This window comes from Sparus aurata, chromosome 13, assembly GCF_900880675.1.
Source record: "Sparus aurata chromosome 13, fSpaAur1.1, whole genome shotgun sequence".
Taxonomy (NCBI): domain Eukaryota; kingdom Metazoa; phylum Chordata; class Actinopteri; order Spariformes; family Sparidae; genus Sparus; species Sparus aurata.
Window position 1 is genome coordinate 10906504 of NC_044199.1, and position 13759 is coordinate 10920262.

Sequence of the window (13759 nt, forward strand, 5' to 3'; positions counted from 1 at the left end):
GAAGAAATAAGAAGACAATGATACTCGCAATAGCGCATATCGCCATATGATGTTGCAGTCGAGCTTCGTAGCTCGCTGCTAAATCTAGCATGTTAGCTTGTATGCTAACTCTGGTGTTTAGCTTTGACTTTGTGGCTACTGGTTAGAAAAAGTGTCTTTTAAGCGACAGGGCAGTTATAATGCTAGCTTGTGTTCAGTACGCTCTGAAGTGGTTGAATTAGTTTAGAGACCATATTTTCCTCTGAGAACAGAAAAAATTAATATTTCTTTTTTTTTTCATTAGTACCTCATTAATATTGTAAATATCAAAATTCTGAGTTAGAATTTCTTCTCCTTCTCCTTTTTCACCACTGCAATAGAAATCTAAGTAATACTAAAATGTAATCTGTTTTTCCCAGGAAGCCCATTATTTAATTGTGTAAATTGTGTATTGAGCCTTTGCAGATCTACTCAGACTTGAGTTATTTTTTCTTCCACAAAATGTGTTTGTTCATTGCCGATCACGTGTTGTTCCCTGTGAGACACAAATACCAGTGTGAAACTGTTAAACTGTAAGTATCTTATGCATGCTGAAGGTTTTCTGCAGTGTTTTTGTGATAAATCTTAAATGTACAGCTGATTTAAATGATGCTCTGAAGAGTCACAGTCAGTGAAGTTCACTGTCCTCACACTAGTACTCGTGTTCCCAGCTGAAGGTGAATAACACTCTGTGACCTACATGCGCTTGCAAACATTGGCAATGTTTGGATAACAGTGTCATTAAGTGAACTTTGGATTTGATGTAATTTGTGAAAATACAAGTATTGATTCTCCACATTATAATGCTTTAATGAATTATTGAATGAAATTCCTGGTTTTCCCAGAAATAAAAAAAGAAAGAGAGCGGCTGGAAAAAGTCACTGAGGCTGTTTTGGTTTTTCAGACAAATTTTATTCAGAATGGCTCTGAGTGGAAATACAAGAGTTTATACTGTTGAATAAAAAAAAATATGATGGATAAGTTCTGAAACCCCACCACAAAGCGCTTTAATCCACATTATGTTTTATTTTACCAGTTTTATTACACCATGAATGTGCAGGTATGCACAAAAAAGAAACTTATCCAGTCCAGGAGTTTGTGTGAGACTCCTTGTCATCATGCAGGGAGCATTTAATGCTAATCCCTTTGGACGTGGGTTTTTCAGGGGGCTTTGGGCAGACGCACAGTATCTACCATGATAAGGCGTTCGTGCTTTGTTACGAGTGGGGAAAGATTGATGGCCACGTGGACAGTTTAGGGCTTGTCATCAGGGGCGGGAAGCTTCTCAAGTGTGGGCTCCATGCCCCAGATCTCACGAGCATACTGGGCAATGGTGCGATCGCTGGAGAACTTGCCACATCCGGCAATGTTGTAGATCACCTTCTTGGTCCATTCCTTAGGGTTCTGATGTAGGAATGAAAGTGATTGGTATGATCAGTGATTCTTAAGATTTAGCTTTAGCTCTAAGTCTCCATTCATTAGTGGTCATACTCACAGTGACCACTGACTTAAAGTCACTTTATTAATGCATTATTGAAAAATTCCTTCATGATGAACATACCTTGTAAAGAGCATTGACTTTCTCCTGGCATTTGATATAGTCTTCATAGTCAGCAAAGACCTTAAATCTGTGCAGGAAAGAATTCAATAGTATACATTACAATGTATATGTGAAGGTTTGTATTATTATGAGTACTGAATGTTGGTGTTCATGCAAAAGACTGTGAGTTGTTTAGGTTTTTTCCTTTTCTTTATTTTGCACTAGCAAGTTCATACATGTCCTTATTTGCATGTGTGTGTGTGTGTGTGTGTGTGTGTGTGTGTGTGCACACGTACACCTCGGGCTGCGAATGTTAGATGTGTCTTTACCTGTCATGATGCATCAGCATGTTGACAATTTCTTTAAACAGGTCATGCTGCTTTGGGCTAAAGAAGCCTCCAGCAATCTGGTCAATAGCCTGTTTCAGCTCGGGCAGGCGGTTGTAGTACTCTTGAGCGTGGTATCTGAGCAGGACCGGAAAAAAAAACAAACAAAGCGTGCATTCAGAGAAACAGAAGTACAGGCTTGTTGCTGTAGTAACCATCCTGTTAATGAAGGGGTGGTGATCAGTGCCTACACAGAGGCACCAGCAGGTTCCACAGGGCCACACCTTTAAGTGTAGAAAACATCAGCCTTGGTGGACAAAACACTTGAGTCTAACGAAAGCTGCAGGATTGTTAGAGCACATGGAGCTCACTGAAAAAGTCTTGACAGTTGGACTATCATTGCGGGATTTCACCAAGTGGATGTGATAACAGGAAACACACTATGACATAATATACTGCCGTTGCACAAATACAAACGCAAGGAAGAACCTCGTTCCAGCTCCTTTTGATGCCGCCATGTAGGATTATGTAACGATCTATTTATTTTATTAAACATTGGGACTTAAATTACGCAGACGCTGAAAATGTAAATACATTTGGACAGATCTTTACCCTCTCACGTCCATTGCATCAACATCTTCCACCCTCATGCCAAAGATGAAGAGGTTGTCCTCGCCGGCCTCCTCAGCCATCTCAACATTGGCTCCATCCATGGTACCGATGGTGAGAGCGCCGTTCAGCATAAACTTCATGTTGCCAGTGCCGGAGGCCTCAGTCCCAGCTGTGGAGATCTGCTGTGACAGGTCTGCTGCGGGGATGGCTGAAAGATGACACAGAGTGTTGATGACTCTAATAAGCATTTTGTGTTTGCGTTTTTATCAACAAATCCTGGCTAGGGACATCTGCAAATGAGCAAATCAGCTGGGTGATGAGGATTAGAACAGATAGAAAAATGAGAGAGCAAAATGGGAATAGAGGGCAATGATTTGGTAATTACCTCTCTCTGCCAGTGTGACTCTGTAGTTCTCCAAGAAGATGACTTTGAGACGGTCTCCGACCACGGGATCGTTGTTGACCACCTCGCCAATGGCGGTGATCAGACGGATAATCATCTTGGCGGTGTGGTATCCAGGAGCAGCCTGAGTGAAAGACCATGTTTGAGGAATTTGTATTAAGGGAGGCCTATTACACTTCTTCATTTTTGTCCTTTCCTTCAGTGGTCTATTGTGCATGTAAAAGGTCTTTAAAGTTAAAAATGTAAACAAAAAAGCATGTAAACATATCCTAGTAGTGACTCAAAATCAAATCATCAAAACAAAATCCTTTAAACTACAAACCTTTCCTCCAATCATCACGGTTCTTGGAGTCCACTGCTTGTTGGGCTCCTTCTTGATGCCTGGCGGAGATATTAACAGATTACAGGACTGAGGTGTTCGGTAAAGTCTTTAAAAACCACAACATCTGAAGAAAGTGTGCGTGGCAGGAGATTTTAGGCGTGCCGACTCACGGTTGTAGTAGGTGATGATGTGCAGACAGTTGAGCAGCTGTCTCTTGTACTCGTGGATTCTCTTGACTTGGATGTCAAACATGGAGTTGGGGTTGATCTTCACCTTGTAGTGCTCCTCCAAGTGCACGGCAAACTTCAACTTGTTCTCCTGCGTTATCAAAACGTCAACTTCGTCACGTGAAGGACAACTATTTCAAGACACGGTGCTCGTCATTAAGCTAAAGAATTTTATAACGGCCCAGTCAGGCACAAGAGAGAAAAACACAACATCTGCACAAGTGTCAAAGAAAACAAACTCCTTGACTGGTGACTGCAGTTGCAGAAGCTGTTACTGGAAGCTGTGACATTGATTACAGCAGGCTTGAAAATAGCCTGATTATATGTGCAACACACCACAGGAACAATCAGTGTATGATCTCGTGAAAAGGCACAGATTGCTTGGTGTGGAATATGTGCAACTCTCTCCAGGGGTTTGTGCTGTTGAGCAGGTGTAGCAGCTGTATTTACATAACCAGCTGTAATAAAGTGCAACTACTTATTCACAAGTATCTTTTTATCTTTTAGCGTGAGTGTTGGTTCCATCAAGCAGAGAAAACACAGACAAATTCATCACCTGCTTCACTTTGGCAATATCGCGAATGAAAGCGTCGTCGTTCACAAATTTGCGGAGTTTCTGCAGCTGGTCGAGGTCACGGATGTAGTCCTCACCAATTCTCTGTTGACAAAAAATTGAGAAAAAGTCAATAAAAGGGAATTTTTCAGTTCATATGAAATGTAAGCATTTAAACAGAGCTAACCTCGGCGATGACTTCAGCCAGCCCGGGGTTGCACATGACCAGCCAGCGGCGAGGAGTGATGCCGTTGGTCTTGTTCTGGAACTTGTTGGGCTCCATTTCGTAGAAGTCCTTGAAACTGCAGGCGAAGGGAAGCATTGCATATAGCAGAACACACAACGGGTGCAGACGAGGAAATCACAGAGGCTGAGGGATTTATGACACAGATACAGTACTAATACGTAACAACACATGCATGTCCTGTATTTTACCCCTTTTACAGGCAGAGTAGTGTCTATTTTAGGGACATACATGGTTGCTTTGAGGATGTCGGAGTGGATCTGGGCCACGCCGTTGACAGCATGGGACCCGACTATGCACAAATGGGCCATGTTGATCCTCTTCTGTCCGCCCTCCTCAATGAGGGACATACGGCGCATGCGGTCATGATCACCAGGAAACTTCGCAGCAACTCTCTGCAATGTTAAAATGCACATAAGACAAAAAAAATTAATAGATTTTCCCTGGTGAATCATAGATTTTAATCTTTATGCATTTTAAAGTAGGTCAATGCAGCTATTCTAAAATTGTAAGGTGCAACATGTAAGAATGTAGGTGAAAAACATCAAAACTAACAAAATTGATCAATAGAATGTAAGGAAAATTTAAGTTTTTATATAATTACCTTATTTTGTTGCAGAGATATCTACTGAAGTTAGCATGCTAACCAGCTAGCCTTAGCCCGTCCAGTAGTGGTGTAAACACCAGCACTCCTTTGGTGCTCCCAATCTAGACCACTCCATGCACAGCTAACCGAGCTAGCTACGCAGCAACAGTTAGCAGCAGTTAGCCTTTACTCTTGTGACATGATGGCCCCTGTTTGATTTGAGTATGGCCTCAACAGCTGGCCAATTCTTACACACTGCACCTTTAAATGAGCGATAATAAGACAATTTTAAGTAGATCACTGAAGTTCTGTGCATTACAGTGCAGGTCTGGTTAAGCTGCAGCTCACAAAACCTGCCCGTCACTTCATGTCAGGAATATTTCACCTTCCAGAGCCTTGTAATTTAGCTCTGACAGATGTTGCAATTAAGAGTCAATAAATGCCATTTTGTTCCTCAACTTTTACATCACACCATTTAGGTGCCCGTGCTTGTAGTCTTTAAAGTCGGTCCCTGCAGGTTTCTCTGTAATCTCTTTCCACCGCGGCAATCTAAGAATACGCAATCAAAATCAGATAAAACATCAGATGTAGTAATTATTGTCTTTCTTTTGCTCTGCTTTTCTAGCCTCACATGTTTTAATGAGATAGTCATTCAAATTCAAAGGTTGAAGAAGAACTCAGATATGTAATTAAAGCAGCATTATGTAACTTTTTTACCGTAATATAACATTTCAAAATCATGTTGATGGTAGAGTGTCTTGTAATGTGTCTTGTCATTTGTTTCTGCACTGTGTAACTTCAGTGAGAGGGAAGGATCACAGCGTTACCTACATGTTAACTTCAGCATACAAGTTTTCCACTAGTCTAGTTTGTAGTTAGCACCTACATTATGTCTAACAAACTGTTACAGAGCTGGGATTTGTATTAACCAAAGTGGTGTTGCACTCAGAATGCAAAATGCAAATTTCTACATAACGTTGCATTAAGTTAAATGAAGCAGTACAACTGTACAGAAATGTGTAAGATAAACGAGCAAAAGTATTAGCATTAATACAAGTGACTCATTACGCAGCAGAGCCCAATTCAGAGGAACATTTTGTGATGGATTGATGCATTGATCATTCGATCATCACCTTAATGTTGCAGCTGGTAAAGGTGGGGCTTATCTTCTGCTGTACATCTAGCAGGGCTACCTTGTGTTTTCCCCCAAAGAACAAAGTTTCTTTATCCATAATATAAATAATAATTGATATGTTGGTTATTTGTTATTAATCAGAATAGAAAGTATATATACCTGTCAAATACATGTAGTAAAAAAAGTATAATGTCCCCCTCTGGAGTGGAGGGTACTACAGGGTACTAATGTACAGCACTTACTAAAATTCATTCAACTTATTTAAATTACTGACTGATATTCTGATGACTAGAATTTATCACAACATTGGTACACTACAGTGTTTACTTGACAGTAAACACTGTATGCAGTACATTTTGATATAACAGCACGCTGTAATGTGCAGTACTGACCTCCAGGTGGCGACGGTTGATCTCATAGACAATTTCAAGGTGGCGAGGCAGCAGATGAGCGAACAGGTCGACTGGCCAGCGCTCCAGAGCTTCAGGGAGGACGGTGTGATTGGTGTAGGCACAGGTGCGTATGCAGATGTCCCAGGCCTGAATGCCAGCAGGAGGAAATATGCATGTATGTGTGTTACTGAGTAAGACTTCATGAAACCAACACAACATTGCAAAATTAACGGAAAATGATTCCACTAAATGTGTCTCTGTGGTGGAGGTAAAGAGCTTATTAACTATAATAAAAATGTTTATGTCCCATTCAAAACCTCTGCAAATGAAACAACATGAAGAAAAGCGAGAGTGTCGTCGTTTTAAATGCTCAAATAAAACTTTAAAAACGTCGAGGCTCACCTTATCCCATCCGAGCTTCTCTTCATCAACCAGAACCCTCATCAGCTCAGGAATAGCCATGGCCGGGTGAGTGTCGTTCAGCTGGATGGCAACCTGAATATCAACATTATCGAAAGTCAGTACAGAATAAGAATACAGCATGAATTGCTTTGTAGCTGCTGCTCATGTCAACTATTCTCACAAGATACAATAAATCCTTCCTACAACCTGCTCCACACACTGACAGAGGCAATTTAACGACAGCACAGAGAGAACATCAGGGGGGAAACCTTTTCATTTTTGACAGAAACTATTTTGTTGAGTTTTTGCTTCACCTTGTCAGGCAGTTTGCTGAAGTCTGTGCGAGCGATCTCCCTGGAGCCAAACTTAGAGACCTTGAAACGACGGATGATGTCTTGCAGGGTGGCAGATACCACAAAGTATTCCTGCTTCAGACGGAGCTCCTTCCCTTCAAAGAACTGAGGATGAAGACACATATTTGTCTGATTCTGTTCTGCAGGCGAACATGAATAGCTTTTTTTAAAAATTCTTTAAACATAGCCTTTTGCATATTACCGACTGGTATTAGCTCATGGACAACTGAATTCTTTTCATTTCAAGAAAATAATTACCCAGGCCTAATGTAAAAAAGAAAGTGCTGTTAGCTCATTTTAGCGCAACATCAAACACCAATCTATGATATACAGTCGTATGCTAATGGTGGGTATTATATATGCGCATACATCTTGTAAATGTGAAGTTCCATTGAACAATTATTTGAGCTGAAATCAGTATTCAGTGTTGATCCTTGAAAATTCAATAATTCTAACATTTACTTCGTCCTCTGAAAAACGATTTGTTTAATTTCACATCTTAAAGCCACTGATGTCTTTGTAGCAAATGTTTTTTTTTTGTTGTTTTTTTTGTCATCAGTTGTTGATATTAAAGGATAAGTTCACCCAAAGATTAAGCTTCAGTCATCATCTGCTCACCCCCCCATGCTGTTAAGTCAGATCAAGTGCTGTAGTCCACAAGACATTTCTGGAGCTTCATAGCAAAACAGTGTCAGAGCATTGGCCTAAACAACTGAAGTAGATGGGGACTTTGTTTTAAAACTTAAAAGATGGCTTTGCGCAGCTCGTCAGATGTAATCCAAGTCTCTGGAAGCCCCAAGAACTCAAACTGATTTGTAAAGACTTCTACACTGTTGACACACAGCCAAGCTTGTGCACCGACTTCAGACGTGGTGCTCACCAACGCTTTTTACTTAGCTTTTGGCCTTAAAAAGGGAGCAAATAACATCTTTTAAAATCAGTTTGGGATCTCGCAGACTTCGGTAATACCCGACCAGCTATATGGAGCCATTTCATGTTTCTTTTTCTCTTTTTTGTCTTTGCTTAGAAAGTTTTGAAAGTAAGTCCACATCTACTTTGGTTCAGATAGTGACTGAATTTTCCTTTTTGGGTGAACTTATCCTTTAATGCACTTTTTCAAAGGGCACCTGAGAAAATATCATCTTCAATTTGCAGTTAAAGCATGCTAGTCAAATAGAGAGTTATTACAATGAAACTGCAAGGCAAATTATTTCTACCCTGAATGAATCAATGAGTTATTTCTAAGCAATCCATTCTAGAAATCCCAATGAGACGTCTTCACTGATATGATCAAATATATCAAACCGTTAAAAGTAGTAAAATTAGAGAAAGTGGGAATTCTCATTTCACAAATCAAATCACAACATGATCAAACAGCAGTGTGACTGAACTGAATACAAACATGGTGTCCACCAGCACCTGCTCTCACTTGCACAGACATAAATTATCACACCTGACATGAGTTATAGCTCAAGCTACAGTAAGATGGTTATCTCACAAATCCTCCTCCTTGAGCCTTCAGGGAGCCGACCGCACATGGTGGTCACTTCTTATGTCAGCTATAAAGGATAGCTTCGGCGTAAGCTAAAAGAACTCTTAGCTCTGTAGCTGAAGACAAAGGACTCCAGTTGGGGTCCAAATTATGGAAATCCATCCCTTAGCTGTGTTAAGATAAACCCTCCAGCCATACAGGAGCCATACAGTCCACAGCTCTTAAAACATTCAACATTCAGCTGCTTCCTCTAATCCAGGTTTACATATGCATGGCCACCCTGTGAGAGCACGTCTGGTGGATTAAAGGTAATATAATCATATTTTCTTACGTTGTCGTTGGGATAGAGCACACGGGAGATGTTCTCAGCCAAGTTTCTGTCCAAAACAGCCTGAATGTAGCCGCCGACATTGACTGTAGAGGAGAGAAAAAATACTTATTCTTGAGATTTCTCAATTGAAAGCACGACTGAAAACGTGATCTCTTTTCAGACGCGTACAGTCTTTGAGGTTGAAATCGCAGGGTGCCTTCGCAGACCACAGCCTCATGGTGTTGACAACATTGTTCCTGTAGCCGGGGATAGGGGTGTCGTATGGCAGAGCGAGCACCACCTGCCAGTACATGACAGGAAGTAGAAATACATGAATATTTCATCTCAGAAAACAACTTTCTATTATCACACACACTTAGTTATTTTGGATCATATTTTCACCTGAGTGTCAACCCATTTGACGCCATCAGGGTGATGCTCGGTCCTGCCATAGAATTGCACTGGACGCATGTACTCGGGACGGGCCTTCTCCCAGGGGTTACCAAAACGCAGCCAATCATCGGCCTCCTCAACCTGAGCAATGACAGACAGTGATATTACAGAGAGGCATTGAAAACACGTGTATTACAATTGCATTGTCGGGGAGTGCTTGATTGCTTTTTGATTACATTTTTAAAATATGGCAATTTCAAACTGATAAAACTCTCACTTTATTATAGCCAGTGGTCTGTTAGGTCTTTTAATGATGATTTATGGAGATGGAGTTTTTTTTTTTCTCCTTTCTATTTACATTGAAAAATGAAAGATAACATTTTGATTAATTGCTTCTCCTTCCCTTTGATTAAAAAAACAGCAGTTACAAAAACCTACACAAAAGAATCAGCAGCCTACTGTTTAGAATACAAACAGCACACCTGTAGTTTGTGCAAGTACTGTGTATAAGTAAAGATATAGTGTAAATGTATTACATTGGTAAAAGTGGAAGTCACCCAAACAGGTAGATTATATATAGAGATTATATATAGAGTAGATATATTATAGGTTGACCGATTATCATATCCAATATTCAGCATTTTCCAGATCATCAAAATCTGTGGTTTTCAGTCTGATTGCTGATAAAATAAATTAGTCTAATGTAATTTCAGTTCACTACTTAAGTAAATGTACTTAGTTACCTTCCATCACTGGTAATTTCACACAACTGTAAATTCTGAACATGTAAAATGCATTTTCTCCGCATTGCGAATGTTCTGAGCAAGAGAATACTTTGCTTTTTTTGTGGCAGGGTCCCTTTTTTAGATTCAATAATTCAGTGTTTGATATTGAATTAATCCAAGAGTAATCTAAAAGTAAATGGATTAGATTATGTTAATTTTATCTTAATTAGATATGCTCCTAATTAGAAAATCCTGCAATGCATTTTGTATTCAGAAGCTGCCTACATTTCAAACAAAGAAAAACCCTGTTGAAGAGGGAAAAAAAACATTCAGGTGAGCAGCTTCTTTCTCGGAGCCAGACACAGAAAATGACAAGGAAGATAAGTTTCTGATAAAGGAAAAGTGATCCAGCAGGTGATTTGTAGCGAAACATGAGAAGAAAGAAAGATAGAACCTGACCTGCCAGCCATTGACGATTTTCTGATTGAAGATACCAAATTCATAGCGAATGCCATAACCGTAGGCAGCCAGACCCAGTGAAGCCATGGAGTCCAGGAAGCAGGCTGAAAGATAAAGGCAGAGCATGAAAAAAAAATGCAACCAGCTCTTGTGTAAATAATGCATTATTTAAATCTGTCGACAGAGATAGAAACTCTTTTGAATGTATCACACACGAAGAATGAAAATAAAAAGATGCTCACCGGCAAGGCGGCCCAGACCACCGTTTCCCAGACCAGCGTCTTCCTCCATGTCCTCCAATTCCTCCATGTCCAGACCCAACTACAGAGGACAGCACACCGTGGAGTAATTAAACAGCCAATTTTCAGAAGCTGCCTCTTTTATTCTGATAAAAAAAAGTTGAGAGTGTCTTTGTTCTGACCTGGTACATGGCTTCATCACAGGCGTTCTCCAGTGCCAGGTTCACCATGGTGTTCTGGAGAGCGCGGCCCATGTAGAACTCAAGGGAGATGTAGTACACACGCTACAGTTTGGGGAGAAGGGGGGAGCTAATCATTATCAAACTGAACATTTTCGGGGATATTTTAACATATGATTTAGGTTACAGAAAGGTCTATTGGCACTAAAACCAAAAGCCAAAGGTCACAATAACATCCATCCCAAGACTGGAAAAGAAATCTTCAAGTTTTTATGATTTAGCTTCATGCTCGGGAGAGCGTAGAAATGTGCCACCTGAGCCTGTGTTTAGCCTTTGCCATTTAGTTGTTTTTTGTTTTTTTTTCCTCCTCTGACACAGAGAGGAGGAGAGAAGAGAGAGAGGAGGACTGGAGGTGGGGGGGACGGATTGCTCTGGGTATTACATAACACCAACATTTAGGCCCGGGCAAAAAATAGCTCCTGTAGAGGTCGCTGTAAAGGTCAGCCTGAGCCTGATACCCTTTCATTGTGGGGTTCATGTGTGGAGTGATCGGAGACGAGGGTCAGAAACGCGCGTGGAATAATAATGAATGCGACTGGCGGAGCAGGGTCTCCTGAATTATATATGACTGCATGTTCAGACTTCAATCATCAAAACTGTGCTAATTCGCTCTTTTTTTCACCCAATAACTCGTGTTAGCGATGTGAAAAATGAATCTTGTAACTTGTAGTGACCCCGCTGGACGTGGTCTAACATGCACCACGAGACTCTCCGGACTGTCTCGGATGTCCTTCTTCTGCTGGGTCTCTGTTTAGACCTTTAAGGGCTTCACCTATGACCTTTCAGTCTCGCGCGCTGGAACAAAGTGATACAGTCGCAGAGGTTGCAGCCCATCAACATGTGTTAAACAGTGTCTGAGAACTGGCTCGATGTGAGTTACTAAATGTCTCCCTGCGGAGATTAAGAGCTCTGGAAGTTAAATCACAGAACAACAACCTTGCGTAGTGAGCCGCGGTGTGCAGGCAAATTCTCCTCCGCTGTTGAGGAAAAAGAAAAACGCTCCCTTTATTCAGTGGAGTTATTATTGATCTGGCAAGGAACATTTTTTTTTCCCCCAGTGAAGTAAATGCAACTGGAGATGAGTATTACTCGAGGTTCGTGTGACATTTTGAAGGAATAAAGCGGTGTGCTCTGCAATTCTGCCGCTTTGTTCTAGCAGCACTAGCTCGCTATTGTTTTCTGAGGCTCTGTGAGAGCATTTGCTGTTCTGATTATGTGACTACGACATCCGACTTCAGACACCTTGGAAGGCATGCGCTCATATGACACAAGTAAAGGCTATGTGCTTTATAGCGACCCCGGATGGGGGACAGAAGGTCATGGCTGAGGTTTAATGTTTCAATGCACTATAAGAACTGCAGCATACCAGCAGAGTGCTAAGGAGAAGCCCCGGTGAAGTTTAAATGTCATGACTTGACATTACACGTCTGACATCAGGCTGCTTAAAGTACAGTTGGAGAATGTGAAGCCCTGGTTCTTAACCCTTAATCCTTTACTCCGCAGAAGCAACAGATGCAATATAAGTTTCAGGTAATAGCACAACCTTCAGACACCTTCAGACATTTCCATAAATATCTGAAGGTGTAAACCGGGTCTTAGATCAATTCTAGTTGCCATCATTCCTCCTTAGTATCAACATTTTCACAAGTACAAGATGTGATACTGTTTATGCTGTTATTGCCATTAAAATAATAGCAGCTTATAAGATGTCTATCCATCAGTCAGTTTCTATATTCTTGTGGCTTTGCTATCACGTTTCACTTACTTTGGGATCCTTCTCATAGTAATACTGCTGGGTTCTGATCCACCTGCCGATCAAGTGTTCCCGCACGGTGTGGGCGAGAGCAAAGTAGTAATCCCTTCTGGTCGCCACATTTCTGTCCTTGACCAGCGTAAAGTGGAGATGTCTGTTGAAATTCTGCTTCAGTTCTGCCACATTCTCGACGCCGGCGAGGCCTCGCACTGAGATCTGTTTCTTCCTGTCGTGGTCGGACAAGGGCTTAGACATGGTGGCACGAGTTGCAGCGGCTCAGGGCTCTTGACTCTGGAAGAATGTAAACAGTACGACAGCAGGCGCTCACACAACCAGGCCCGGAGACAGAGCAAGAGAGGCACCCACCCCACTGCCTCGGGTTCAGCAGTTTTAAAGGCACGACGATGAATATTAAGCAGAGGGTGGAGCAGACTGGGTGTGTTAGGTGAGCGGTAGGGCACATGAGGGGAGAGGTTTTGAATGATGAAAGGGCCCCATCTTGGATCAAAGATGGCAGCATACAGCAACAGGATTTACTGTATTTATCATGAACTGGGGAATAAGAATTTATAAGATTTAATCTACTTTTCAGATTTCTTGCCTGATTTACTGTGTACTGGTCAAAATCAAGCAATAATTGACAATTTCATACTGCTGGACCCTTCTAAGTAGTAACAGCATCCTGGGGACCTTATCATCCTCTGAAGATGGCTTTTATATTTAGATTTCTGTGTTTGTATTATTACCTTATTAATATGCTAAAGTGGCACTATGTAGTTTTGGAAAAGAAATTCAAATTCAGAATTTAAATATATACAATGTTAATGAGGTAATAATCCTCAGAAGTATATATTGTTTCCATAACTGAATAAACAAGCTGTTCTCAGACAACAATAATGTCCCCAGACCACTGTTTGAAGCTAAAAAAGGTGGCAGGGTCCGCCACAATATAAACAAAGTAAAAGAGTATGAAATTATGTTGTCCTTTAAGGTCAGTTTGTTTAGTTAGATTGTGTATGCATAAAAAAAAACAATG

At 41.0% G+C, this 13759-nt stretch overlaps 1 protein-coding gene across 1 annotated transcript; it reads right to left on the reverse strand.

Annotated features, from left to right (window-relative positions):
- Positions 1 to 907: 907 nt before the first annotated feature.
- Positions 908 to 13126, reverse strand: pygma (phosphorylase, glycogen, muscle A). Its single transcript, XM_030438485.1, has 20 exons — positions 12736 to 13126; positions 10914 to 11015; positions 10735 to 10813; positions 10493 to 10596; positions 9318 to 9449; positions 9105 to 9216; positions 8937 to 9019; positions 7075 to 7218; positions 6761 to 6853; positions 6359 to 6505; positions 4477 to 4640; positions 4189 to 4303; positions 4005 to 4106; positions 3392 to 3539; positions 3222 to 3280; positions 2882 to 3023; positions 2497 to 2704; positions 1888 to 2022; positions 1580 to 1646; positions 908 to 1422 (listed from the first exon to the last, which is right to left on the reverse strand). Exons 1-20 carry the CDS (start codon positions 12976 to 12978, stop codon positions 1273 to 1275), a joined length of 2529 nt encoding a protein of 842 aa, XP_030294345.1. The 5' UTR covers positions 12979 to 13126; the 3' UTR covers positions 908 to 1272.
- Between the last annotated feature and the right edge of the window lie 633 nt (positions 13127 to 13759).

Bases quoted from the DNA above. Each gene is read 5' to 3' on its own strand.
- pygma (XM_030438485.1), bottom strand. From the start codon at position 12,978: ATGTCTAAGCCCTTGTCCGACCACGACAGGAAGAAACAGATCTCAGTG. The intron at 3,540-4,004 runs GTGATGAATTTG...TTGATAACGCAG, and splicing joins ATATTGCCAAAGTGAAGCAG to GAGAACAAGTTGAAGTTTGC. The intron at 1,423-1,579 runs GTATGTTCATCA...TTCCTACATCAG, and splicing joins AAGTCAATGCTCTTTACAAG to AACCCTAAGGAATGGACCAA.